This window comes from Colossoma macropomum, unplaced genomic scaffold, assembly GCF_904425465.1.
Source record: "Colossoma macropomum unplaced genomic scaffold, Colossoma_macropomum, whole genome shotgun sequence".
NCBI classification, from domain to species: domain Eukaryota; kingdom Metazoa; phylum Chordata; class Actinopteri; order Characiformes; family Serrasalmidae; genus Colossoma; species Colossoma macropomum.
The window spans coordinates 7,557,313-7,585,224 of NW_023494802.1; the positions used below are offsets into that span (position 1 = coordinate 7,557,313).

At 39.5% G+C, this 27,912-nt stretch overlaps 1 protein-coding gene across 1 annotated transcript; it reads right to left on the reverse strand.

Moving 5' to 3' along the window:
- Positions 1-4: 4 nt before the first annotated feature.
- Positions 5-27,861, reverse strand: acvr1ba (activin A receptor type 1Ba). The gene is made up of 9 exons (XM_036591737.1): positions 27,650-27,861; positions 6,621-6,860; positions 5,449-5,700; positions 4,849-5,079; positions 4,535-4,702; positions 4,209-4,365; positions 3,742-3,866; positions 3,447-3,577; positions 5-2,066 (listed from the first exon to the last, which is right to left on the reverse strand). Exons 1-9 carry the CDS (start codon positions 27,738-27,740, stop codon positions 1,941-1,943), a joined length of 1,521 nt encoding a protein of 506 aa, XP_036447630.1. The 5' UTR covers positions 27,741-27,861; the 3' UTR covers positions 5-1,940.
- Positions 27,862-27,912: the final 51 nt, after the last annotated feature.

The following is a 27,912-nucleotide window of genomic DNA, read 5'->3' on the forward strand; positions in this document are numbered from 1 at the left end:
GAGAGAAGATAAGAAAACAAAATGTATTATGTACAATTTCAATAAATCCCAAAAGAGTTGCATTTATCGTGATTAGAAATGCAGACTGAACAGCAAAAAGACTTGCCAACATACCAAACATGGACCATCAGTGGCCCTCTGGTCTACATGCCAGTGTGGCTCTTCCAGTAGGTGGCTTAACATCTACCTGCTCCTGTATCTCTCCTGCTGTCTGGAGTATTAGTTGAGAGTATGCAGTATGTCACGCGCACAAAAGCAAATTCCAAGTTGTGAAAGTAAACAACACAAGCGATTTAAATAGAAGTGGAGCCGACTAGTCTGTCTTCCTCTACTGTCTTCTTATACTAGTCAAGACTGAAATCCCAGTGTTGGACACAGAGCACCTTAACAAAAAGGACGGTCACATTTTTAGAGCTTTAAGCAACGTTGTGGAAACTTAACATGGATGACGACTGCAGCCTAGTATTCAGCTAGACAGCGCAATTTCCAGGATATCCATTACATAAATGCACACTTTCATTTGCTGAATAACTGCTATGAATCTTGTATGGGCTCATTATTAATAATAATAATAATAATTATAATAATAATAATAATAATAAGGAACATAGTTCTTTCTCTGATTCTTACATTGCATTTGTGTGCACACTGATTTTATTACTTTAGAACTTACTTTAGGACCTGAATTTGGGTACACGAGTGTGCCGGACACTGGCGCGTGAAGTTATTTAGGTCAGGATAAATCTGATGGAGTAGATAATGAGGATAAACTCTTAAAGGCTGTGGAGAGAGAGCCATTCACGCAATCAAACATTCAGTAGTACCTTCTAGATGGCTGGAATTAATACTACAAAATTGATAATGGAAACAGACCATAAAAAGTTGTAGATTAGAAAGGGTACATTATAAATAAGCAAACAGAGATGCAATATTTTACATGAACCATGTACAGGATGCTTACTGATGTGATATGCTTACTGAAGACAACTGTTAAAACCATTAAAACAATGTGAAAAAAATCATAGTGCAGTTGATCATTAAAACAGCCTTTCTGAATAAGACCTTTTGGATATACTACAGGCTAATTTCTTCCAGCTACAAGTAAAAGTCAGTGGTGGCTGAAAGAAAAAAATGCACAGCACACAAACGTAGTTATGCTACATAGCTTGCAGACCTTGGTCTTTGCCCGGCACTGAGTGAGACCACTGTTATGCTCACTATTCTCAGATTAGTATCATCATTAAATGGTCATAACCTGAACAAACTCATCTCACAGTGTCCTCAACAGCTACATTTTATATCAAAATTCTAACCTAAATAAATATATTGGGGCAAAAATACACTGTAAAACAACAATGGTGAGCTTAATGCTTATAAGAAACATGCCATTTTGTACAGTAACTGTGTTTGGTGACAATGAATCATGTTAAAAACAATTAGATTCATGTCTCCTGCCAAGAAACTCCTTTAGGTCTAAAACAGCAATGAACTCACTGCTGTTAATGCATCATAGTCCGTTATGAAGAGCAATATATCGAAGTGGTCAGAAAAAAACAAAAACAAAACCAACAATAAAAAAACCCTATTACAGTTCATTAACAATTCCTGCCTTAAAAAGATAAAATAAGTAGTCCATGGAGTGTAGGTGGGTTATGTTTAGGCTGGAAGGCGGATGCTGACCAAAGAAGGCCAAAGAAGTGAACACAGCTGGACTGGATGGAGGGCTTCCGGTTAGGATCCGGTGGAGGGAACGAAGGATGGCTGAAGTGGCCTTTTTTTCTCAGTAGTTTTGGCTAAAAAGGTGAGGTAGTCCTCGTCACAACTTTAAAAACGTTAAAACTGTGGCTAAAACTGGCAGGTGGCGTTTCATCAAGTCTTTTTATCTTTCGCTCTCTGATTGTGCGTCTCTGTAGGGGGCGCCGCAGCACCCCACGAGCGCCTCACATCTTTACATCCTCCTCCACGCTAAGCTGAGACAGAGTCTTCTTAATGCGCAGGGCCGTGAGCCTGGCCGCTCCGTTAGCGTACCAGCACTCACGCATGATCTTCCCCATCACACGCAGTGCCTGAACACAGACACAGAGTTCAAGCACATTCTGATGCTGTTCATGATAAATATCATCATATAAATAAGCTCCCCAGACAAATATTAGTCATGCATAATTTCTTCTTTAATACTTGTTTAAGCTTCAGTTGCCTTAATGACAGCACCAATCCTGCCAGCTAAAAACTGCACCAGTGTCTTGAGAGGAAAACTGCAGGATGTCTGTATGTGAATGATTCAACAGATATGATGGAACACTGGGACAATTTGACTGACCGGCAAAATCAATCTCAGTTCTCAATTTGGAACAAGTGAAATTCTGAAATACACACACAAACCTGATGGAATTGATGCTGTTCTTAAGGTTAGGCGCGGCATAACCAAGCATTAGAAAAGAAATGATGCATTTGGCAATTTTTAACACAGTGAGCTTATACTGAGGAGCTGCAGGTTTTCACTCCAAAAAAGCAGGAGATCACCTGATGAAATGTCTGAAGACTAAGACAAACTGATTAAACAAGCAGAATCAGGCGTTCTTCAGCTTGTTTGGAATGAAAACCTGCAGCCACATCCGCCCTTTGAGGATAAGACTGAACACCCCTAGCTTATACAGTCGGATGCACAACTCTGAACACTCCTGGTCAAATTACACATTTTGTTGATTTTCTAAGTAAAACATGCAGAGAACAAACTTGCATATGGCTTTCTTCCTGCAAGTTTTAGTGCACAGTTTATGTTCATTTGAGTTAAAATTACTGGGAAAAAAAAAAAAAACAAACATGTGCACAACTCACATTTTGTTAAATTCAGCAAATGAACACTATGTTTTTGTCCATTAAAACATGCAGAACTGTTCTCTGTAGAGGATCTGTTCACTTACTTTTACTTAGAAAAATTAACAAAACATCATTTGACCGGGGCACCAAAATGTTTTCATATATCTGTATATATGACAACAGTTATCATAAACTACATTACAATACACTTCACTTCTGATTGCATATTGTGGATACTAATGCAGCATACTAATGCAGCACAGTATGTAAACTGTAAACAGTAATTATAAAACACAACAATGTTAACTTCTTGATAGACTTTTTTTAAGTGTGGTAATACTGCTGCCTTTGTTTTGTCTTATCAAGCCTAAAAAAACTAAACATCATGGTACAAATTGTGCACTGTCAAAATGTCTAAGTGTCAATATTACATTTTTTTCTGAAAAAACTAAATATGAATAACATTAATACGATGTCCATATTGACCATGAATGACCATACTCGCATAGCATATCATTTTAAAAAAATATGAATATAGCAATAAGACGACTTCTGCTTTAGCAAGAACCAAAACATAAACAAATATACAACTTCAAGCGTTTGCCCTTGAAAAGACATTTCTGTACCTCATAGCTTTGCCACCAGTTGGGCACGTTGGGCCGCAGCCTCTGGTCACACACCACTTTCCTCATCTCCTCTATGGAGGGGTCAGAGGGCACCAGGTCATAGTATGGCAGCTGATACTCCTCATGGATGCCTAAAGGAAAGAAAGAATGGAAGAAATCGGTCACGATGATTTTCTGTCTCCAGTAAAAGTATTACAGTGTTCATTGTTTAAAAGTTTCAAAACCTGCAAATTCTAATACGATCCTAACAGCACTCTGAGCTTTACAGAGAACGTTGGTCTCTTTTGTCTCTTACCTCCAGCATTACATCGTCTTGCTATCTCCCAGTACACCAGTCCTAAAGCATAGATATCAGCACACTTAAATGAATCAAAATGCTTCATGTTGATGGTTTCATCCAGCACCTCTGGGGCCATGTATCTGGAGAACAGAGGGGGGAAAAAGTGTTAATTCACATCATTATCATGGGGCATATAAACCTGTCTTTATGAACACTAACAGTTTTTATTTCCACTTTAAAAAAATACAGTGTACGCATACACAAGCATCATATGACTTTTTGCTCTTGTTTTTAGAATGGTTTAAAACTTGAATTTCAAATAGAACTATTTATATAATAGAGTAGTGCTTTTATTTCCAGTTTGTTTATATTTTACACACACACACACACACACACACACACACACACATACATACATACTGTTAACATTAACTTCCATTCAAGTTAAGAATGTTCCTGTAAAGTTACTGATGAATTGGTACCTTTTAGTCCCCACCCTCTGATTGGGGGCAATGTCGATAGTATCGGTGACGGACTCATGTCGAACTGCCAGGCCCAGGTCAGCTATAGCACAGGTGCCGTTCTTTTTTACCAGGATGTTTTTAGATTTCAGGTCACGATGTGCAATGCCTGGCTTCCCTGTGGAACAAGCCATTCAAACAAATCTGATTACAATGAGAGCCGTCAGTGTTTCCAAATAACCGGATTAATTCCAGCATCGCAGAAATTAATGAATGACACTGGTACATGCAGCAAATGACAGTTGATTAGTCATGTAGAAGGTACATTGTTAATATTCTGCATTTACCCTGCGTGCCAAGAATTTCCATGTGCAGGTGTGCGAGTCCACTGGCAGCTGACAGCGCTAATTTAATCATGCCTTCGATGGTGACAGAGTAGTGGTTCAGATAGTCAAACAAAGAGCCGTGCTCATGATAGTCCGACACCAGCCACAGCTGAGTCCATGTGCCATTGTCTAAACAAGGAAACGGAGAAATCAGAGCAATTCAATTTCTCTAGGGATAATCTTTCCTGATATGATTTAATCCTTGAAAGAGATGAAAGTGTGTTGGCACAGCACATTAAAGTGATTAAAGCGGCAGGTAGCATGCCATCACTCACCTTTGTTGTCCGCAGCAATGAAGCCCAGGATGTTCTCGTGCCGGAGCATGATGGTCTGGTAGATCTCCGCCTCGCGGAACCATGAGCGTTCTTCTCTGGAGGAGAAAATCTTCACAGCCACATCCCCTCCTCTCCACTTGCCCCTCCATACTTCTCCAAAGCGGCCTTTTCCAATTATCTCTTGAAGCACGATGGTCCTAGCTACTGTCCTCTGTACAAACAGAGGCAGGCCTGCAGGACACACATCAAAAACTGAGTCGCACCAAAGTCCCAAAGTAAATGAACACATGCTCTCAAAAGGATGCGTTAATTAAAACAAGTATTTTTAAAAAAACAGTGCTGTTCTCTAAACTGTTGTGAGTCTGTGGTCACCAGCCCTGGTCCTGCAGATCTACCTTACTGCAGAATCCCAATATGCCACACTGACTACAGCTAATTAACCTCTTCAGAAATTTCCGATTGGCTGGATCAGATGCATTAGTGTTAGGTGAGGGGCAGGGCATGTTAGATACAAGTTGGAACAAAACACAGCAAGAAAGTAGGAAGGCTGGTAACCACTGCCCTACAGCCATTTGAAAGGAGGATGGAGGTAGGACTGACCAGAGCCAGAGCCAGAAGTGGACAGGTCGAAGATTAGGTCCTGCAGGGTTTTGTCTTTGGCCAGGTACAGGTGGTCACAGGAAGGATCCTCCACGTCCAGCCGCTGCCGGTGGTTGTAGACCCGCTGGTGGTGCTGGAACAGGAACACCCCCACTATCAGCAGCAGACAGATGAGAAAGACTGGACCCACTATTACTGCCACCAGCTCCACTGGACCCCAGCTACCCGAGTTTGGCCTTGACCAAGGAGCTCCTGTAACAGAGAGAGAGAGAGAGAGAAAAAGTAAAAGTGCTTTGTTAATGTGCTCCGTTAAAATGTCATCTGTTTTATTTGTATTAGCCCATTTGTCATGAAATATTCACATGATGTAAAGGGTAGCTGCTGTTTTCAGACGGTGTGAAAGAAAAAAAAAGTTTGGATTTGGGATTTAGATGCAATGTGATTTACAGCGGCTACTATTAAGAATGCCTAATTACATTCAACATTATAAAAGTACAATAACTGGAACAAAATTTTTAGTGCCCTGATTTAATGCTCTAGCAACAATCTACATCTTTGCCCAAGCTAACACACTTGCAACAAGACACAGGCCACTGCTGTGAGTTCTGATGAGCTAATGAGCTCTGTTCTGATTGCCCTGATTCAAAAAGCAGTCAAAGCTGAGACACTGCTTATAACCCAAGTATAAAAGGGCAGAGCCGACCTGCTGTAGGCTGGGTAAGAGGATATATGTAGGTGTCTTGGTTTTTGTGGCATTGTGAAGAGAGATTTCATAACAGGGTAGACTGGAGAGTGAATGGTACATCTTGACACTTCAGTAACATTAGCAAACATCAAACTCTTATTTCTGAAAAGCAAAGAGCAAAGAATTTTTTTTTCCATAATATGGGCCCTTTAACAACTGTTTGTTATAGTGGACATACTCACATGATTCAGTTTTGACTTGCTATGCAAGTCTGAAATAAATAAATAAAAAAAACACAATCCAACCCAATTCAATCCAGTTACAAGGTTTTTGCAATAGCATCTACATTTCCTGCTATAAAATACAAATGAATTGACCGCAGTCAGAGTTTAAAACCCCTAAAAATGGCAGAGCTGCAAGCAAGAGGCAATAAAGCAAAAAATTAAAAATGACCTGCAAACCACCTAAAGCAATAATGGCAGCTCACCATTAGGAACCTGCAGGTTGACGCTGTTGCAGTAGTCAGTGTAGCAGCAGTGTGTATTGAGCACCCCCTCAGCACTCAGGCAGTAGATAGGCTGCCCAGGTGGGATTAGGTTCTCGCGGGGGATACAGATTCGAACATGCTGCTCTTGGCCTTTAATGTAGGAGGTGGAGGCCATACAGGCCCCGTCCGTCTCGCACTCATAGCCACTCTTTTCACAGTTCGTGCAGTTACACTTCAGAGCTGCAGAGAGAAAAAGAGAATTAGAGATTTACAGACACAGCCTTACACAAGAATACAGGATGTTCAAACACTAGACTGAGCTTCATTTTAAGTCTTTTTTTAACTGTCTACAGACTCATTACTCCTCTGTAGTCTGTGTTACGGGTGTGGGTACCACTTTAGAATAGGGCTGCTCTTATTTAGAGTTTATGAATGGTTAAAATGTGTTATTAATTAGGTCATGAACATCTTAATCATTACTAAGCAGTCATACAACACAAATTAAAAAAGGTAACAGTGAGCTGTTATATCCGACAAATATGAATATCTGATGAAGCTCACAGGTTTAGCAATGACCAAAAAAGAAGACAGTCACCAGCAAGAGCTGAGCTTTAACAATACAAGTGAATGTGTGCTCACTATTTGGCAAGGAACAGCTTACTGTTGCCTTTTTTATTTGTGTGTTATAACTGTTTGTTAAATGATTTTAAAGTGTTCGTGATTTAATTAACAATCATTAATTAACTAATTAGAAACCCTTCATGAACCCTTTATACGGGTAGTCTCGTAAAGTAGTACTGAGGTGTGAGAACTGAAAACCTTTTGTAGCACTTGTAGTGTATCCTACGAGATAACATACTAATAATACTGTTAGAATATAACACTATATAATATTATAATATACAACATACTGTATAATGTTGCTGCTAATAGTAGTAGTACTATTGACAATTTTGCCTTATGGTAACAATGTATTATTGTTATTTTTATCACTATACATCTGCACAACCCTTTGCTCTAGCAGTCTTTGCACACTTTGGAGTTCATTTGCAGACATTTGCATACACTATATGTGTGTATATGTGTATATATATATATATATATATATATATATATATATATATATATATATATACATATATATACACACACACACACACACACACACACACACACACACATATACACACACACATATATATTTCTATTTTATATATATATATATATATGAATGAAATGTCGACATAATGTTAAATTAAAGGAAATATAGGGAAAAAGTGGAATAATGAGGTTTTGAGTGGACTGCGATATATTCACGTTATATTGATGCTACTTATTATTTATGCTTATTATTATTGTCTCAGACAATCAATCAGGGGGTTGCTAACCAAATTTTATCACAGTTGCACAAGAACATTCATTCAGTCATTCATTCATTCTTTAAATGGCCCATATTAGGGAAAACTGAAGTGCGAATAAAAGTTTGGTGTAGTACGCAAACAATTTTCTAAGCGTACCCTTCACTCCTCAGTCCAAAGGGTCCCTATATGGAAACTAAGCTGCAAAAACATCCTGTTTTGAATGCACTGTTTTTGAGACGTCACAAAATCTGACATATCTACATCTGTCTCTTTAGCCCCACCCATTCAAGCGGTTATAAAGCGTGGACTGCTTTTTAAATGCGATGTAACACATGGCAGCCAATCAGAAAAGTAGTGATTTACACGCATCAGTCTTAAAGACACAGTAACAAAAATCTTGTTTAACTCAAAGAGATAAAGAGAGGTTGGAAAATGGTCATGCTGAAATGCATGGCGGTTTTTGGTATAAGCTAAGAAAGGAAAAGGAAAAGGCTGTGACTCTCTAGTGCGTCCACCAGGGGGCGAGCAAAGCCTACACCTCAAAGCACATCGTCGGGTGTCACTGTTAGTTCAAGCTAGGCCATGAATGCAGCCACCGGTTTACCACCAGGCAGCATAACATGAAATCAAATCCGCCACTGCAGATAAACCCAAACAGACCGTGAAAAGCTGAAACTGCCCTGGGACAGGCCGAGCCGGATCAGTGCGGCAGCACTCTGCTCCAGGCACAGCACCCCAGAGCCCTGCACTCCCACCATTATCAGCCTGCAAACTAAATACATCAGGATGTACAGTAGACAAACAAAGTAAACAAGCTCAATCGGGGCTCTGGACTTTTTGCCAAACTGTGTAATACACCCCTCGCGAATAAACAGAAAATGTTGTAAAGATGTATCAATGAATCACGATACACTGATCTCAAGTTGCCAATCCAAATGCATTGATTTTGAAATGCTAGGATGGTCATAAATGATTAGAATAAGAAAGTATTTATGGCCAAAATACATGTTTCAGGCCATTTTGAAGGGGAAAAAATAAAGGTTGGTGGAATGTTTTATTGTGTAAATTCCACTACTGTGTAAACATCTCCTCCAGTGACATCAATTTAATTTGAAAAAATATTTCAGAATCTTACCAGAATAATCCACATCAAATCACAGCAAAACGAATCACTGTGTGGATTTACATCATGATTGTGAAAAAAATAAAATACACAACCAGCAAAGGCCAAATATAAGACTAAAGAAGATTTCTACAGGAGTGTCAGGCTGAGGCATATTAATCCAGGATAAATCCCACTGGCCTACTTCAAGACTTTAAAATCGTGTTGGGTGCTCATTTAGCTTAAGTAACAAGCTGACAGTGTTCATCTTCAAGGGCATGCATCAGACATGTTCCAGTGTGCTGGCATGCGGGCCAGGTTTTGTAACTCTATTTTTGAGCTGTCATTGCTGGCATGTGTTTACGTGTCTCCCCCAGCAAGTGAGCGAGCTGCCTGAAAGCGGGTGGGATTAGAGGTGTGTGTGGGGGGGTGTCTCTGGAACACAGAGGGGTGGCTGAGGTCATGGTGGGGGAGAGAAGGGCTGGCTGTCACGCTTCACTCACACCCTGGTCCTTATCAGCCCCAGCGCTCAGCCACCAACAATGGCAGGCCACTTAGGACAAATTGCACTGGCTTTAAAATAACAGGACTTGAGAACTGTGATGCATGACGACAACAAGGCCCAAGAACAAAAAATAGCAGATTTGGGTCCAGGAGCTTAAAGGTTCTTTAATGTCAACTGTATTTTTTCTGTCTTTCCACATCAAAATGGCCCATTATAATCTCGGCTTTTCTTTTCTTTCAGGTCTCCCTTTCCACACTCTCAGGCCTCTGGTGTTTGTACAAGCCTTTTATTAGCAGATCCTGTACTCAGCACACATTCGCGTGAGAGCAAACACACAAACTGTTTGTATTCCTATTTTTACAAGGTACTTACTTCCAGTCTTACATGTGTAATACTGTAGCTGGATATGTCCTGGTATTCGGTAATTCAGTATACTATGATATCAAGTATGTATGGTAAAGTTATCGCTATCATGCCTGGTGGTGAACAAACCTTTTATAAACCAGATACTTCTCTGTTCTGCATACATCTTTGACCAGAATGTCACAGAGTCCTCCGAATTACGAGGTAATTTAGTATTCACAATGCAAACAATGCTACACACATGCTACAAGCTAGCTAACGTTCTTTCCCACTGGAATGACGCTGCACAAAAGTCTTCTATTAAACTTCAACACTATTGTATAACACCAGCTTCTCAAACTATGCCCAACTAATGAGTAGCACTGCTAGTTTGTGTGGGGTCTTTTGGTGAAGTCTTTGGTTGTCAATTCACTGCGCAGCAGCATTAAATTACTTATAGCAACAGTCGTTTTAGCTCCTTAACAACCTCATAATTCAGAGGATCCAGTGACCATCAGGGGGAAAATATATGTCTAACAAAGCTTACCAGGCTTGTTTTATGCTGTTTGCTACAGGGTGTGACAGTAATGATTTTCGGATTATTCAGAGTTCTTAATATGGGAACGATGACAACACAATTTCAGGAGGTCAATACACTCACGCTCTGATCACGCAACAGATTCCCTCCTCTGAATCTCATGAACAAATGTATGTCTGCAGTCACAAACTGCACTTTATATAAAGTAAAAGTCATGACAGAAGACAGAACATAGCTTTACTCACTTTTTAAGTTGCTTACTTATGTCTAAACAAGCAGCTCGGCAGGCTGCTAATGAGCTAACAGGCTAATCAAATAATATTCAGAGTTTTTAAGTATATTCCAAATATTCAGAGGTAACAAGTTTAAATATGCACTGAAGGGCTCAATGTAAAGCATTATCCAAGTAAAAAATACACCTAAATGTTGGTTACAAGCTTCATTTGTCAAAAGCCTGTGTGTATTATAGCACTGAGCCCAGTATGGGGGAAAAAAAAAACACTACAGTTATCTTGATGCTAACACTTCATACAAAATCTCATATTTGCTAACAGAAATTGGCACTATTGTGGCAAGAGTTTTGATAAACAATGGCTACTTATAAGCTAAAGGTTTCCACATTAAGCACTGTTATATAATGATAGCAGCAGCATGCTCATGACTAAAATATGATAACGCACAGATATATGACATATTTTATGTAACGTACCACCATAAAATTTGGCATATATTTGTGCGCCATCGTAAAATAAATAAAACTAGTAAAACTCGTAGAAATGTTTCTCAACTCAAAGTAAACGCTGCAGCGCTCTATGGCAGGGTTTTCAACTCGGGCATAACTGCAAAAGACATTCACAACATCTACTTAAAGATGTACTAAAAAAAATTGAAACAACATTGCGATGATTGGAAAGAAAAAAAATTAATAATTATCAGCACATGCCTAACTGGAGCCAAGTAACACTGCACCTATCTCTCAACCTAACCCCTAACCTTAACCTCAGTAACCAAAAGGCTCTTTCAGCTTTTCCCAAAAAGTTGTATTGATGGAAAAACTGGCTTGTGAGGACCAGCAAACCTCATCATTTCTACATATTTTTCATGCTTTTCAATCAGTATAAAGACACTTGGTCCTCACATAGGGCTAAATACATGAACACACACATTCACTCTCACTCTCATTTTGCTTCCTTTGGACCCAAAGAGGTTGGGTTCACTAAATTGATCTTAGTCACCGCACTTCCTCTGCCTTTCTCACACATTTATTGCACAATGCATGATAGAGAAGTGGTCAAACCGCACCCTTCCATATTAGTGCAAGAGATAATGTTTTTTTCATTCTCTTACTATCATTATTGGCTCACCTAATTTGAGACCTTTGGCAATGTTGTATTATCAACTATCAATACCTGGAAGCTTAAGTTGCTGAAATAAAAAAAATAAAGAGTGAGAGAGAAAACGAGTGAGAACGAGAGGGAGCGAGATAACGCCGCGTTTAGTACATGTCAAATGGCCGTGTTCTTTAAGACAAAAAAAAAGTGTGCTGCCAGTAACTGCCAGTGGAGCGGATCCAACTTAACTGTTCACATGCACAAGGAATTTCCTGCATATTACACAGAGGTGGCCAGCCCCAGATAAAGTGGGAAAAACAACTGTGCCATATCCTCCTAATCACTGCTCTAATAGAGCACATGCAGTACATTTAGGCCACACTAACTCACCCCGAACCAGGCTGGGGGGCCGATTACAGAACTGGGCACAAGAAAAAATGACTAGCAAAAGAAAGCAAAACTGAACTATTAATGGAGCTATTCAAACTCTATAACTCTTTATAGTGATGAGTAAGAATGAAAATTTCCTGTCATGTTACTTACAGAGGTGCACTGAACATGGAGTTTTACAGCTAATTCTGATTCCTTTACAGCAAAATTGGCTGATGGTTGAATTTTTGGGCCTTTTTTCAGTACTTTGTATTTGTCAAAGTCGCAACATAAATAACTATATTTGCTCTTCAATGAGTCAAACTTGCATTTTTATACTGTAAATAAAAAAACAGCTGCCAATTTGACTAACATCAAATAAATTAAGTGGCACATCAAACGTAAGAGACAACTGGCTACTTAGCACGAGTCACAAAACCCTGTAAAATCTCTCCAGACACCTCTGACTTTTAAATGATTATTTTAGTCTTTACAGGGTGGCTCACATCAGCACACCATATTACAGTGTGTTTTTCCTGACTCAGTAATGCTACTTCTTTCAATTTTACATAGTCATTATATTTTAACCCCACTTCTCACTCATTGCACGTTGCTTGGAGAGGTCATGTGTCATTTAATGACATCAAATATCAGACAGAGCAAACTGCTGAAATGGCAAGCCACTGAAATACAGTAAGCACTAACCAGCAGAGGCTTAGCCTAAGCCTTCAACAGCATAAACAGTAGTAATAAACAAGGACTTCCATTTCAAAGTGCAATAAATCCATCTTAAGAAATTTCCCCTTTTTAAAATTAGGTACACAATGGTTCTACACTCAAAGAACCATCTGCAAGCTTAAAGGGTGTTCTGCATGGTGAAATGGTTCTTCAGATTGATGGAGAATGTGTTGTGCATGGTTCTATATAGAACTGTTTTGAAAATGCTTCTAAATAGCACCAAAAAGGTTTCTTTTATTGTTACAAGTTGACATCATAACAATTGTCTTTAGTAAAGAACCATCTTCAAGGATATAGACCAAAGGATTTAGAGCTGAATGCACAACACACTTGCCAATAACTACCTCAGCATGAAATTGCTAGCAGAGGTGGTTCCATACCACTTTTTCTTTTCCGATACTGAAACCGAGTTTCCGATCGGACATTTCCTTTTTCCTGAGTATCTAAAAGAAGGCCATCACGCTCAAACTACTCAAATCATCTACCACCTGGGGCGACTCACAGCAACATACCATATTTTAGCATGCTTATTTTCCCCTCCTGACTCAGTAATGCTATTTCTTTAAATTTTAACAAAACTTACACAGTGCAGCTTTAAGACAATCACATAAAAACAGGCTATCAAAAGCTCTACTACCCCACAGGAAGAAATACACAACTAACAACATCAGGTCACACAGTGCGAGTGAGTGCCCCATAGATTTGATACAGAACTAGATCAGATTTGTTCCTTAATATGGGAACGAAGACAGCACAGCTTCAGGAGGTCTAATACACTGTTACGCTCTGATCATGTAAAAAAATTCCCTCCTCTGAATCTCATGAACAAATGTTTGCAGTCACAAACTGCACTTATATAAAGTATAAGTCATGACAGAAGACAGAACATAGCTTTACTTACTTTTTAAGTTGCTTACTTATGTCTAAACAAGCAGCTCAGCAGGCTGCTAATGAGCTAACAGGCTAATTAAACTATATTCAAGTTTTTAAATATGTATTCTAAATATTCAAAGGTTATGAGTTTAAATATACACTGCATGGCTCACTGTAAAGCATTAAGCAGGTAAAATACACCTGAATGTCAGTTACAAGCTTTGTTTGGCCAAAGTCTTTGTATATTATAGCACTGAATCCAGTATAAGGAAAAAACCCATTACGGTTAGCTTGATCCTAACACTTACTACAAAATCTCATGTGCTAACAGAAATGAGCACTATTGTGGCGGGAGTTTTTGATAAACAATGGCTACTCATAAACTAATGGTTTCCACAGTAAGCACTGTTATATAATGATTTTAGCAGCATGCTGATGACTAGAATATGATAACGCACAGATATATTTTATGATGGTACATTATAGGTACTAGTATGACGTTCCACAAGTGCTCCTTCAGGATAGGTTTTGTACAGGACTAGATCAGATTTGTTCCTTTTTCCCCCTCTGATATCTGATCCAGCACTTTCTGCTGATATCAGCCCAATACATTTACATTTATGGCATTTGGCAGATGCTCTTATCCAGAGCGACTTACAATTTGACCGTTTTAAGCAAAGGTAGTGTTTGGAGTCTTGCCCAAGGACTCTTATTGGTATAGTGTTATTATTAACACTATTATTGCACAGATGGGGGACTGAACTCCAGTCTACAGTGTAGAAGGCAAAGGTGTTACCCACTACACTATACCAACCACCAATACCTATATATAACCAATACTGATACCTGGTGTTGGATTAGTGTCATCTCTAGTACCATCACACATTGAAATCACGTTGTTATTGTTTAGGTAAACATGCGTTGTTCTGGCTTCTAACATAACAGTAGTAATACATGGTTACCATTTAATTGATATGATTATTATTGGGTTTTATACTGTAGACGATCTTTAATAAAAGGCCAACTGTTCTGTTTCCTCTTTTGCATTGAAAGACAGTCATGCCCACACACAATTCACCAAGCAACTAAACCTAATGACTGACACTCCATTATGAAGACGTCAAACACACCCTTCAGTCCCGGCCTGTTGCTGTGTGGTGAATGCACTGTTGGAATTTGATTGTTAAGTTAAACCGTGGTAAATGAGGATGTGCTGTATATTGTGGCCTGTGGGACACCAGCTGTATGAGCTGTGGTCAGGTCTACTGGTTATGCTCCTCAAAAACACCATCACATACAATAGAGCAGTATCTCTCTTCTCTCTCTCTCAAGCAAAACCATTCAAAACAACACTGCACTCAACAAGCAAAGGACAAAGGCGTTTCCGTTAGAGAAAACAGGGACACTGAGGACATTACAGCAACTTCCCGCTCATTGCATGCTACTTGGTGATGTCATGTGTCATCTGATGACATCAAATAGCAGACAGAGCAAACTGCTGAAATAGCAAGCCACTGAAATACAGTAAGCACTACCCAGGCTCAGAATGCCTGGCCTAAACCTTCAACAACATAAACAGGGGCAATAAATAAAGACTCTTATTTTGAAGTGCAATAAATCCATCTCAATAAAATGTATTAAAATTTGTTTAAAATTAGTCACACTGGCTCTATAGAGCTGCCTCTCCATCTTGATTAAAGGCTTTAAATGTTGAATTTACCCATCACCTGCCAATAACTTAAGTTATCCCAGCATAAAATTGCTAAAATAGGTGGCACCATACCACTTTTTCTTTTAGAATGAATATTAACTGAACTGAGCTACCGATCAGACATTTTGTCTGAAAATCCCTAAGCTTAAAATGAGCAATTTTTAAACTGAAGATATGAGTATCTAAACGTAGGCAATCATGCTCAAACTTTTACACACTTTTCCTGGAGAACAAAAAGTGACAAAGTTTAATCTTTGTAAAATAAAAGAACATAATAGCAGTTGCAGTATACCATATTATTTGGTCATAAAACTAATTAACCTGGTAAGAAAGAATGAAATTGTGAATGTTGCGTGGACTTTATCATCATTTGAGGCCGTTTAGGCTGTGGGCACGTATACTGTAACATAGTCAGCTTTTTGTACATGTATGATGTCTACCTGCCTCAACAATGAATGTGGTATTAATGTAAGACATCACTTCATCCAACACAACATTTTTGCAAAATCAATACATGAACATAATTTTTTTTAACCAGAGGAAAATGTTTTTACTGCCACTAGGGGCTGTTACCATGGTAAACTCGGCATAACATCACTGGACATAGACCTAGGTCTCACTGTGTAGCCTACATGCAGCTCATAGACCCCTTGCACATGGGACTTTTATCTGTAGCTTTATGTTAAAAAAACCGATGCATCGACTTAAAACATCTTTTTCTTGTAATGTAAAACTAATAAGCACTTTGAATGACTCCAGTGTATGAAAGGTGCTATGTAAACTCGCCTTGCCTTATGCTACCCCTACTAATAATAAATTATTGAAATTAATTAATTAAAGAAAAAAAAACAAAAAAGATCCTAACCTAACATTTGTATGCAAAAGTGTGGACGCCCCTGGTCAAGTTACGTTTTGCACATTTTCAACCTAAAAAAGTTAAAAAAAATAAGAGGTTCACACACTTTACAGAGAACACAATTCTGCACATTTTAATGCACAATTACTGTTTATTTGCTGCAATCAACATATTAGGCGAAAAAAAAAATGTTGGCCTGTGCAAAAGTTATAGCACTTTTATATTACATATTTTGTGTTCTTTTTCAATAAAAATCAACAAAAGAAGTAAACTGACCAACAGTTGTATTTGTATTAACCCATGATCATTCAGTTCCATTAATAAAGATACAGGGAGCAACTGGCCATTTGTCACATTGGAGCAAAATTCTTCAAATCAGCCCAGTCTTAAAAACAGTGAGTGATAACCTGCAGGGTCAAAATCCTGAAGGATTGTTCATAAGCTGTAATAGCACAATCAGAGTTTCTATAAAGCTGGCCAAATGAAAGTACATAACATGGTATCTGGGTGTGCATGGCTCCAAACGCAGCAAGAATAAGAGCGCACGGTTTGGGCTAAGTGAACTCTGCTCTCGTATGCACATAATTGGTGGCCTTACACTGGCCCTTTGTGTGGAGATTAGGCAGACATGAGGAGGGATTGGGCTGACTGTGTCTGAACAAAGAGCACGGCTGGGGTGTGCGTGTGTGGAGGGGGCGATTTGGGGGACTGAACGCCCCCACCCCTAAAATCCTGTGCTTTTTGGATCAGCGGGGGAAGGCAGGAGCAGATATGGAACAGGACTGGGGGTGGGGTGGGTTAGCACACCACCAGCTGTGAGTGGGCTTTTGGCTGAGGGACCAGCTGTGACAGTCATTAAAACTCAGTCTAGACTTCGACTTAACCCGTACGAAAGGGGGGAATTCAGTAAAGGCCGGGCCCAGAAACTCACTGGCAGCGTGAAGTTCCTATCATTCCATTCTTGTTCAGACAGGAAGTGGCAGCCATGGAAGGAAAGAGGGGGAATAAAACTGTTCCCATTAAGACCAAGTCGGGCTGATCAGGAGCAGGCTCGTCAGAGTGGGGCTTAGCACGATGATGAAACCGCAAATGGATCTGGCATAAACAACTGCATATTACCGGTACGGTGACTAAAGGCAGCACAAGCCAAATATTTCCCAACCATAGTCCTGGTTCACAAGCAAGCGGTACAACTGGGGGGCTAACATGGTCTAAGAACTTCTTAAGAACATTCTAGCTTTTTCGGCCTAATTGCTTTCAGTTGCATCTGTAGCATACGGTCAATTACCACAAACATTACATTTCTGACAAATTTCCCAATTCATCCTGGAGTTATAATAGAAGCAAATAGACAAACTGCTTCAGCCATAATAGAAGCCAATAGGCAGTTACTTCAGTTACTGGCTTCCACAGTCATATGCAAAATAAGTGAACACATCATCTACATGGAAGTTAAATAGTTTGCTGCACATTTAAGTGTACAGTTGCTATTAGATTTGCTGAGTTTAACATTAAAAACATAAAATATTAAATGTCCAATAACTTTTAGGCTTACTTTTGTCCCCCAGTATGTTAAACTCAGCAACTAAACAGCAACTGTGCAATAAATGTTGTAGAGGACAAGTATATTTTCATTAAAGAAAAAGAAAAAAAAGAACCAATAACACCAAAAATATGCAGTTTGACCAGAGGCCCCCAAACTTCTGCACACACTTGTATACTAACAGTCAACAGGTTTTCTGATTTTTTTTCCCCCAATTACAGTGAAACGCATCACAATTATAGTCAAAAGTAAATCAACCAAATGCTACAAAAGTAGCTGATAGAGATTATGCTGAAAAACGACAGACTATTCTTTTAAGCTTCAGCCACTTAGACAACTCCACACAACAAACTGAGCTCTCACAACAACAGTTTTGGCTAAAGCGTGCGCTTGGTCTCTCTAAGTGGCCTCGCTTGCTTCTCCTTGTGGATGCTATCGCGGTCCATCTCCTCAGTATAATTAAAGTCCATCATCCTCCACTGTGTCGTAGAGAGCAGGATGCTGGGGGCCGGAGGGAGCAAGCGGACTGCGAGAGTGCCGTTACCCAAGATGCAAAGGGGCTGAAACGAGATCCATAGAGCCCCCAGACAGGGAGCTGATTAAGACATGCCGACGCCACCAGACAGAGCGTGCACACTCACACACACGCACGCACACTCCTACACACATACACACACCCAGATCCACACACTCCCTATCCCACACACACAAAATCAATGCAGGCAAAGGAGGGGCATCTTTTCTGCTCTCTCATGGTCAAATTACTTGTCTGGTCCAAAAGCAGAAATCTCTTTCTGCCTCCAGAAACATGAGTCCTTGTCCATCTATTACCTTTCTGCCCTGTCTTTCTTTCAGCCATGGCCTTACATCCCCCTAACCCAATACAGTCAGATAACATACTAAGTTTACATACAGTAACACATCTAATGTAATACAGTGTAGAAACAATAGGGCATGGGATTTATACGATTCTGAATGGTGTGGCGTTATTGTTATCATGAGAAAAAATGTTTCAGTTTACTCTTCTGAGTAAATCATGGGTATCGTCAGCACTTCTAGAACACTGAACATTTAGAACCAAAAAAAAAGCTATAGCTAAAACTAAAGATAGCCTATAAACACACTGACCACAACAATAAATAATGCAACAATTCCAACAACAACTACAACCACTACAACTACAATTCCAAGAATTACAATTAAGCAAACCACAACTATACTTACTATAACAATGACAACCACAACAAATACGATTACAATAACAATCATTACTGCAACAATAATTATTACAACAAAAACGTTTATACAACTTACCATCACAACAATTCCAACAACAACAACAACTACTACAACTACTACAACAACAACAACAACAACAACACGAATAACAAACTACAACAATGACAAATTACAACAAATACACTTACTACAATGGCAACAACAAACAACACAATCACAACAACAGTAATTATTACAACATAAACAACTACAGTTACCAGAATTACAAATCACAACAGCAACAACTGCAAGAACTACAAAAAACACAACAACTACAAATAAAACACAAGAACAAGAACAACAACAACAACAACAACAACAACAACAAATTACAGTAAGAATGACAACAATTGCAAGAACTAAAATAACAACAACAACTACTGTAACAACAAGGATACTAACTGAATGTTAGCTCATAATATCATGCTCTGTTTTATACATTTATTTCTTTACCAAGTGAATTCCTCCTGGTCCCTTACTGTATTTATTTTTAAATGTTGAACTTCTGTAATAACACACACAATGTGAAAATATTCTTCAAGAGGAATATTTTTTTGCCATTTCACCCACCCTTAAGTCTGTAGTATACAGAGCTGTACTGACTGTGCATACATGTTGCCTACAATTGCAGATGTACATCTCATTACAAACAGACACAATATCTAGGCCTACCACAATATCTAATATCTACCACAAATAAGCATGCAAACCAATATGACGCAGTCACAACCTTCAGAGTCCTATAAAGCCCTTTATCTTTTGTTTCTGCATGGGATGTTGTACTTACTGCACAAAGAATATGGGTCTCAGAAATAATAGTAGGTGAAAACATCACTGTGGTGAACACTTAGCACATCAGCAAAACCTACATTTTAAATTCAAGCAGTCCCATATGACTGTAAGAGCCTAATTCTGAGCACTGCTGGCCTAGATGTTTTCTAGCAAACAGCGTAATCTGACAAGGTTTGGCAAGGCTACTCGCCCTGCTTGGGAGTGCATGAGAGATGCTTATAATATTAGGACATATTAGGACAAAACAGTTGGGCTATTATGCCATTACACTAAATTGATGATAAAAGGCACCCGTAAATAAACAAGTCACAGCATGGAGATTTTCCAAACAAGCAGAGTGAGACAGGTCAAGCAAAGGCTAGCCCGTCTGAAAGTGCAATTACTGCCTGATGGCCACTTAGGTCATTAGCAAGGTCATTAATGAAGGGAAGACAGATCGGAGACTGCTGTGACCGTGAACTCAACCCCCCCGTCAAAGGCTAACAGACAGACAGACACATGCTAATGCTGGGTAGTCTATATTGGCACTGGTGTCAAACAACACTGATTTTCACTTATCGTAGCACTGATGGATACAGACAGCAATTTGCATTTCATTTTTTGACCTCTATTTTGTGAAATGTAAAGATCTTTATACACAGATCTTTCACTAGGCAAAAATACAACATTATGCAATTTAATTATTTTACATTTTTCCTTCTCAATTCCCCAATTTAGTCATGTCCAACTCCCACTAAGTAGGTCTGCCACAATCACATGAAGCTACACACGCTAGGAGGATGAAGGCTAGCACATGCTACGAGTGATGTGAAAACTGCCTCTAATGCAACACCACTGGACAGCTCAACACGCTTGGGGGAGTACGCTAGCTGTTAGCTAAAAGCTAACAGACGCCCGAACTGGCTGGCATGGTGCTGAGCGATGGGGAGAGGAAGGGCCATCGTGCCCACCCCAAGAGAGCGAGGCAAGTTGCGCTCTCTTGGACTCCCAGCCACAGTTGGCTGTAGCATCACCGGGGATCAAACTCACAATCTCCTGCGCTTAGACCAGGGGTCGGCAACCTAAATGTTAAAAAGAGCCATTTTGTTCTTTCTACAAAAAAAAAAAATCAAACCACCTTGGGAGCCACAACATTTTATGTCCATTTTACCATCATGGCTGTAAATGTTTCTCAGTATGTGCTATTAGCATAGGCTAAAAAATGTATATAAATGAAAACACAGACCTGCATTACTCTGCTTAAAGCTTTACCTCAGCCATAGCCGCTTTTCTCGCATCTCCGGCAGGAAAGCTTTCTGCAAAAGTAGATTAGTTTCTTCTCAAATGTCTCCCAACTTTTGACTTTTTCCGAGGCGTCTCATTCACCAGCTTCTTGTTCTTATTTTCCCATTCCACCTTAAACGGTGCCTGCTGATCCATTTAAGGTAGAATGGGAAAATTCAAACAAGAAGCTGGCAAATGAAAAGCTGACTTGAGCCTTGCAACTTTTTAGCATTCGACAGTTTCTCGCTGCAGATCAAATGTATCAGGACACCAGCTGGAGTGCTTATAAATGCAAATAAGTGCATTTATCTCCAAATTATTGATGTTCAGCTTAAATCTTTCTCTTTGCATTTTTGTTAGCTACTAGCTAGGTGAGATTGTTGTCTGTGTTGCTATGTGACCAGCAGTCTGCACGCTAACCTTGATGAATAAGCAATTAATTTCAGTGTTTAAGACCATTTTTTGTTAAAGAGATCAGCAGAGCTTTACTTTACTGAAAATAAGGTAAATATAAAATATTCCTTAAAGTCTAATTCTGCTGTGCAGCCGCAACAGGGCAGTAAAAGAGCCACATGTTGCATGTTGGCTTAGACAGTGGTGCCACTCAGGAGCCTGTCTGAGGTGTTGACACAGTAACAACCAAGATGACTGATATGAGATGACAAACATCAAAATAATATTTTTTTCTTCCGATTTGTGAGGCTTGCAACTTCAGCTAAAACTGCTAAACCCAAGTTGTGTTCAAAAGTACTCACATACTGAATGAGGGGGTGAAAGCTCTCCACTACTTTCACGTTTCTAAAAATTTAACATAGTCTACTTATTGTCAGCATTTGCCCATTTTGTGAGGATATGAGTGCAGGTATATTTTTGAGCATATTTTGCCTGTTTTGTTATGCAGCGTGAACGTATCCAATGTGTTTTGACATGAAAAATAATTGTGCTGGAATATTTTGCAGTTTTGTCTTGTTTATTCATGTTGTGTTCATGTATAACAGCCTTAAAAGCTGATTTAGTGGGCATTCAGACGACTTTTTTTTTAACTCAAGTAAATTATTTTGGTCAAAATAATGCTAACTGATCTTTAATCATATCACATTCAGTAATATCGAGGATTCATCAATGTGTTTAATATACTGCAATGAGTACCACAAGCACAATACGTAGCAATATAATCATAATTCTATTTCGCAGCCCTGCTTCAATGCAAGTCATCTGCTGGGTGCTTCAAATTGCACTGAAAGAGCAGAATAGATAAAAACTAAATAAATATCAACTTTCCATTTTGTTTAACATCTACAACTCCATGATATGTTCCATTCGGTGTCATCTCAAGTGAAACAGATGAGCTTTTTCAGGTTTCAGGTTCTTTCAGGAGAGCAGCAGCACTCAGGTTCATTAACTTCATTAATGCAAACTTAAATATCATCTGTTGTTGTGATAGATTGGGGAAATACTGTGATAATGAATTCTATTACTATTGGACAGAAATAAGCTTGTGCCCATGTGAACCTACATTTCTCCCTGTAGTTTCAGGCTCAGAGTTCCCGAACAAGCACACACATGCAAACTATACTGCAGCTTAATGCGTGCCCACATTTCAGTTCCATAACTTCACTCTGACATTAGAGCACACTAAGTGCTTTGGTGCTGGAGCTCATTCACTTGTCTTTACCTTGATGTCTTAATTACACTATAAATTCAAGGCCTCATATGTGCAGCCGTCTAATGTTCTTCCCCTAAATAGCCCATGGCCATCTCATAAAATACAGTTTTACCATCCAGTCATACTGTAGCAATGATCTTATCTACCATCCTAACAACCATCTAAAAGTTAATCGACAAACATTCACAGCATCAGAGAGAGACAGTCCTTCTTCACCCTCAGTGGGTATTTCACAGAGAAACTGAACTAGGTACACAAAAGAGAAGCAGTCTCTTATTTTCACACTACTGAAGATGAGAAAAAGAAGGAAAGAATGCAGGCATTACATTGTTTGCTGAGTTCAGTATGGTTTAGAGTGTGTGAGAGGAATGGTGGAAAAGCAGAGAGAGAGAGAGAGAGAGAGAATGAAAGAGAAACAACATATGAGAAAAAAGAGAATGAGTGAAAAGTAAAATATGTATGAAAGAGAGAAAGAAAGCATGAGAGAGACAAACACATACATGCATACACACACATCTAAACATTTAATAGGGAGTGAGAGAGATAGAGAGGTAAAGAAAGAGAATCTTATATACACACACACATACATATATATATATATATATATATATATATATATATATATATATATATATATATATACACACATATATATATATATACACATATATATATATATATATATATATATATATATATATATATATATATACACACACATATATATACATATACACATATATATATATATATATATATATATATATATATATATACACATATATACATACACATACACACACACACATATATACATGAAAGAAAGAGGAAAGGAAAAAATAGACAGAGAAAGAGCAAAAAGAGAGACAGAGAGGTACACATATGTATATGTAGACAGAGAGAGAGAGAGAGAGAGAGAGAGAGAGAAAACAGAAAAGACAGAGGGACGCTCCCTGCCTCGCGGCTGTTTGTCTTAGCCTGGTTCACTGTTCCTGTATCACATTGATGCTGTTTTCTCACACAGAGCCGTGAGAAGCGTCACAGGGCCGTGTATACGCTTCAGCCCTCATGACAGGACTGTTTCAGGCCTATCAGCCTGATTATGCTGTTATGCTGTAATTGAGTCAGCGCGGCTGCTGAGAAAACGAAAAACGCATTCCAGTCCAGTCCAGCTCCGTGCATGCAGCATGAGCGCTCACTCGGCAGCCTCGGCTTCTTCGGTTTCAGCAGGGGGACGCTGTCGCTCCAGGCATATTCACCCCTCAGTCGGGACAAAAACACAGCAGCTGTGCAAACCCGTTCACTGGTAGTGCTGAGCGCTACTGACAGGTCAATATCACAATATTTTCTAAATATATCACGGTATTAGATGATACTAAAGTTACCATTAATAAAGTTAATGAGCCCTGAGTTCTAGAACTATTTGCTGAAGGAATGTCTTACACACCTGAAGGAGCTCGTTTTGTTTGAGCTGACCGAAAACACATTTCCAGAAGGAAAATGTACTATTTATTTAACTTTTTGGGAATTCTGAACTGTTCTTTAAAAACAACCTGAGGCACCCAGAAAATGCCGAACACGGCAGTTAAAGGGAAATTCCTCCAATTTTTCAAAATTTCTAAATGGTTGGTTCAATGGTTGAGATGTGAACAGTGTCATTTCCAAGTGGTTCACTGTAGAGAAACTAACTTTTTACAGTGGTGGTGACAGGAACCAATATCATAATATATTCAGGGCTAACACAGACATTTATTATCCAAAATGACCCGTGAACTTACATGTCTTCTGAGGTTTTATATGTAACAGTGATCATGGTAAAAGAGTGGTAAAATGATGTGCCTGTACCTTTCCACCATGAATGGATCAAAAAAAAAATGAGGCCAATTGCAAACTGTCTCAACCATAACCATTTCATGTATTAATTGTCTGTGATGTGACTCTGAGAGGCATTAAAAGCTTCAGACTTAAGGTTCCCATCACCACCACTTTGACTAAGTAAGTTTCTCTAGAACAGAGCATTTCACATCAAAGCACTCAGAATATCTTTGTTGACATCACTTTGATTCATACATTTTAAGAACTGGTGGAATTCCCCTTAACTATTGTCTTCTTACCAATAAAAATAAAAAGAAATAACGTGTGACACCAATGTGACTACACACCAATAGAGGATCCCTAGAGCGCAACGCTTATTCAATGACCCATCTCACATCGCCACAGGTGGGCCCATGGCCTTTACCTTTACCATTACCATTAAAGGATTTATCAGAGTATGTGACAGTGCTGAACATCATGACCCTGTGATCAACCAAGGGAGGAAAGCTTCTTGGAAATTGAATGAGTCATCCATTTGAAAAACACAATGTGAAAAAGTTGAGCTGCGATTCTTACCAAAAGCTGAAAATGACAGGAACTGCGGTTTATTTTGTTACACCGCCTTACTTGGCGTGACTTAGCAACCAGGGAAAACATCCATATTTTGTCATTTAGAGAAAACAAAAAAAGACAAAAAGTTTGGCTTTAAAGCTTAGCTTCTCAGCTGTGCTGGCTGGGATCATTCTGGAGCTCAAAAAAAATTTAAACCAAAAAATAATAGTGAGTACAGTTAAATGTTGTCCTCAGAGAGAGCACCGCATCTGGAGGCAACAAAGTGCAAGATCAGACCATGTTGCTCTACCATACGTCAGCAATGTTTATGTATGCAGTGAATGTAATCAACATTAGCTTGGCCACACAAAAGAGAGGCAGACTCCTTTGACAGGCCACTGAATGGGACTCATTGCCTACATTTCCATCACAAAAGGCCAGACTTCAACTCTGACTTCTGTCTGGGTTTGGTGAGTGAACACTGCCTCCCTAAAAGTGCATGGATTGGTGTTTTATGTCGTACAAAAACACAGATACAAGCAGTATTTTACCACTTACTTGATTTTAGTACTTCTTTTTTACTAAGAACTGACCTAAGCGAGAAAAAAAAACACACACAACACAGTAACCTTAATGCCTTAATAAATTTGCAATCACTGGTCACTTCAGCCAGATGCCCAGTATGCAATGCCATACACTGCCAATGGCCATGCATGTTTTATGGGGATACTCATGATTTCCCTTCAGGACAGTGGTGCACACATCAGCATAAGAGGCCAACTTAAGCCTAGAGGCATTAACACGTTCCTGGATGTAGCTGCTTGTATTGTAAACACAAACACAGACAGTAGGGCTGAGCACGTACGCTATGGTGTACTGGAGACAACCTGCCTATGCTGTGGTGGCCTTTATCACCCATCATCAAATTCCCTGTCTCTATTTTATACATAATTTGACAATGCACTTGTCTGACACTGTGTATCAGTAGTGGGCTTATGCCAGCAGAAAAATGCTGGAAGCGATATCAGAAGGAAAAAAGAATGAATATGATCCAATTCTGTAACAAATCTAGCCAGAAACAACAGACACTCACATTGTGTTTGAGACGTTGCTAGCTGTATTTGTTCCTGTGGGGTTGTTGGGGTTGAGTGAAGTGCTTTAAATGCAGCTCATTTTAAAGCTTTTTCAAAGCTACACCATGTAGGTTCTGGGGATTTTTAGACCACTTTGGTGGAAATGTGCAGAAGAACATTTTGTAACAATATCAATCTGTTATCGACCCAAGGATTCAATATCTAGGGATGTGCCGATATGGACACTGGGAAATTTATGAGCATACCTGCTGACACTAATACCAATATATTAACATTTATAAAATGTTTAAACTAGGACTACATCATCCTGGATTAGCAGTACAGCAAAATGCAACGTTTTAAAAAACAGTATCACAATTAGGACCCTAAACTAGTGTATAAAGTCAGCCAGACTCACAGCCTGCTTAATACAGCATGAACAAAGCAGCTGAAGTAAACCAGCAGGTCTGTTTTCATAGAGAAAAAATGCTGCACATCTGTTGGTCCAACTAAACTTCATCATTTGTGTCATTCAGAACACAGTACATGCTACAGCATTGGAAGCTATAGTGAAGAAGGAGTCAAGTGAACAAACTGCCTGTTCACAAACCACAGACCAACCTTATATTTAGCCTAAGTGGGTTTACTCTGTGGTTTGAACAAGGTGGCTAATGATATATAGATTATATATTAGCCTATCTCCAAAACAACACCATCCTTTTTGCCTAAGTACAGGCCTGGTGACCGTTGTGGAGCTGGATGACAGACTGAAAAACAGCCTCACAGGACATAATATTCGGTATTTACTCGGGTTTTTGTTCTAAAGTGCTGTGGCGAGGCCACACTGACCACAGAAGCCAAAGAGAGCCTGGCACTTTTCCACCACACACACACACATTTCAACCGGAAACGTGTGTCGAAAAAAAAAACAAGGGCAAAAGAAGACGAAGCTGAAGTTAGCTTCTTGGTCGAATTTGCCGTTCCACCTTAAATGGTGCAGAATGTGAGACACCAGAATGTAACCGCTGCACCGTTTAAGGTGGAACGGAACAATCTGAACAAGAAGCTGGTGAATAGGAAGCCGACTTCAGCCTCGTCAAAAGAAGCGACCTAAAAATCAGGCATACGACGAGAAAACCAAGTATTAAAGTATAAAAAATACTTTCACGTTAGCTAGCAGGCTTCGTATCACAGCTCGCGCCATGGCAATGAGCCTCGTGTAGTGTAGCCCTCGCCGCCTTCACGCGCACTGTTCAATAAATAAATAGACCCAGAGAGAGAGAGAGGGAGAGGGGAGAGAGACTGAGAGAGAGATACTCACCATCACCCAGTGCGATTAATCCAGCCAGAGCGAGCAACACTGAGACGCTTCGTAGCACAGCCATGACTGCGAGATTCCCATTGCTCCGCATTAATGCATTTGTGGGGAGATGTTGACAAGAGAGCTGAAGTGAACGGGAGCACGCGCCATAGTCCGGCAGCCTGTTAAAGGGGTGTGTGCGTGCGTGCGTGTGAGTGAGTGTGTGCGGTGTTAAAGGGGAAGGGCTCCGCGCCTCGGCTCCTTTGTTGTGGCCACATCTCAGT

Bases quoted from the DNA above. Each gene is read 5' to 3' on its own strand.
- acvr1ba (XM_036591737.1), bottom strand. From the start codon at position 27,740: ATGCGGAGCAATGGGAATCTCGCAGTCATGGCTGTGCTACGAAGCGTC. The intron at 4,703-4,848 runs GTGAGTGATGGC...TTCCTTGTTTAG, and splicing joins CATTGCTGCGGACAACAAAG to ACAATGGCACATGGACTCAG. The intron at 3,867-4,208 runs GTACCAATTCAT...TCTGTTCTCCAG, and splicing joins CAGAGGGTGGGGACTAAAAG to ATACATGGCCCCAGAGGTGC.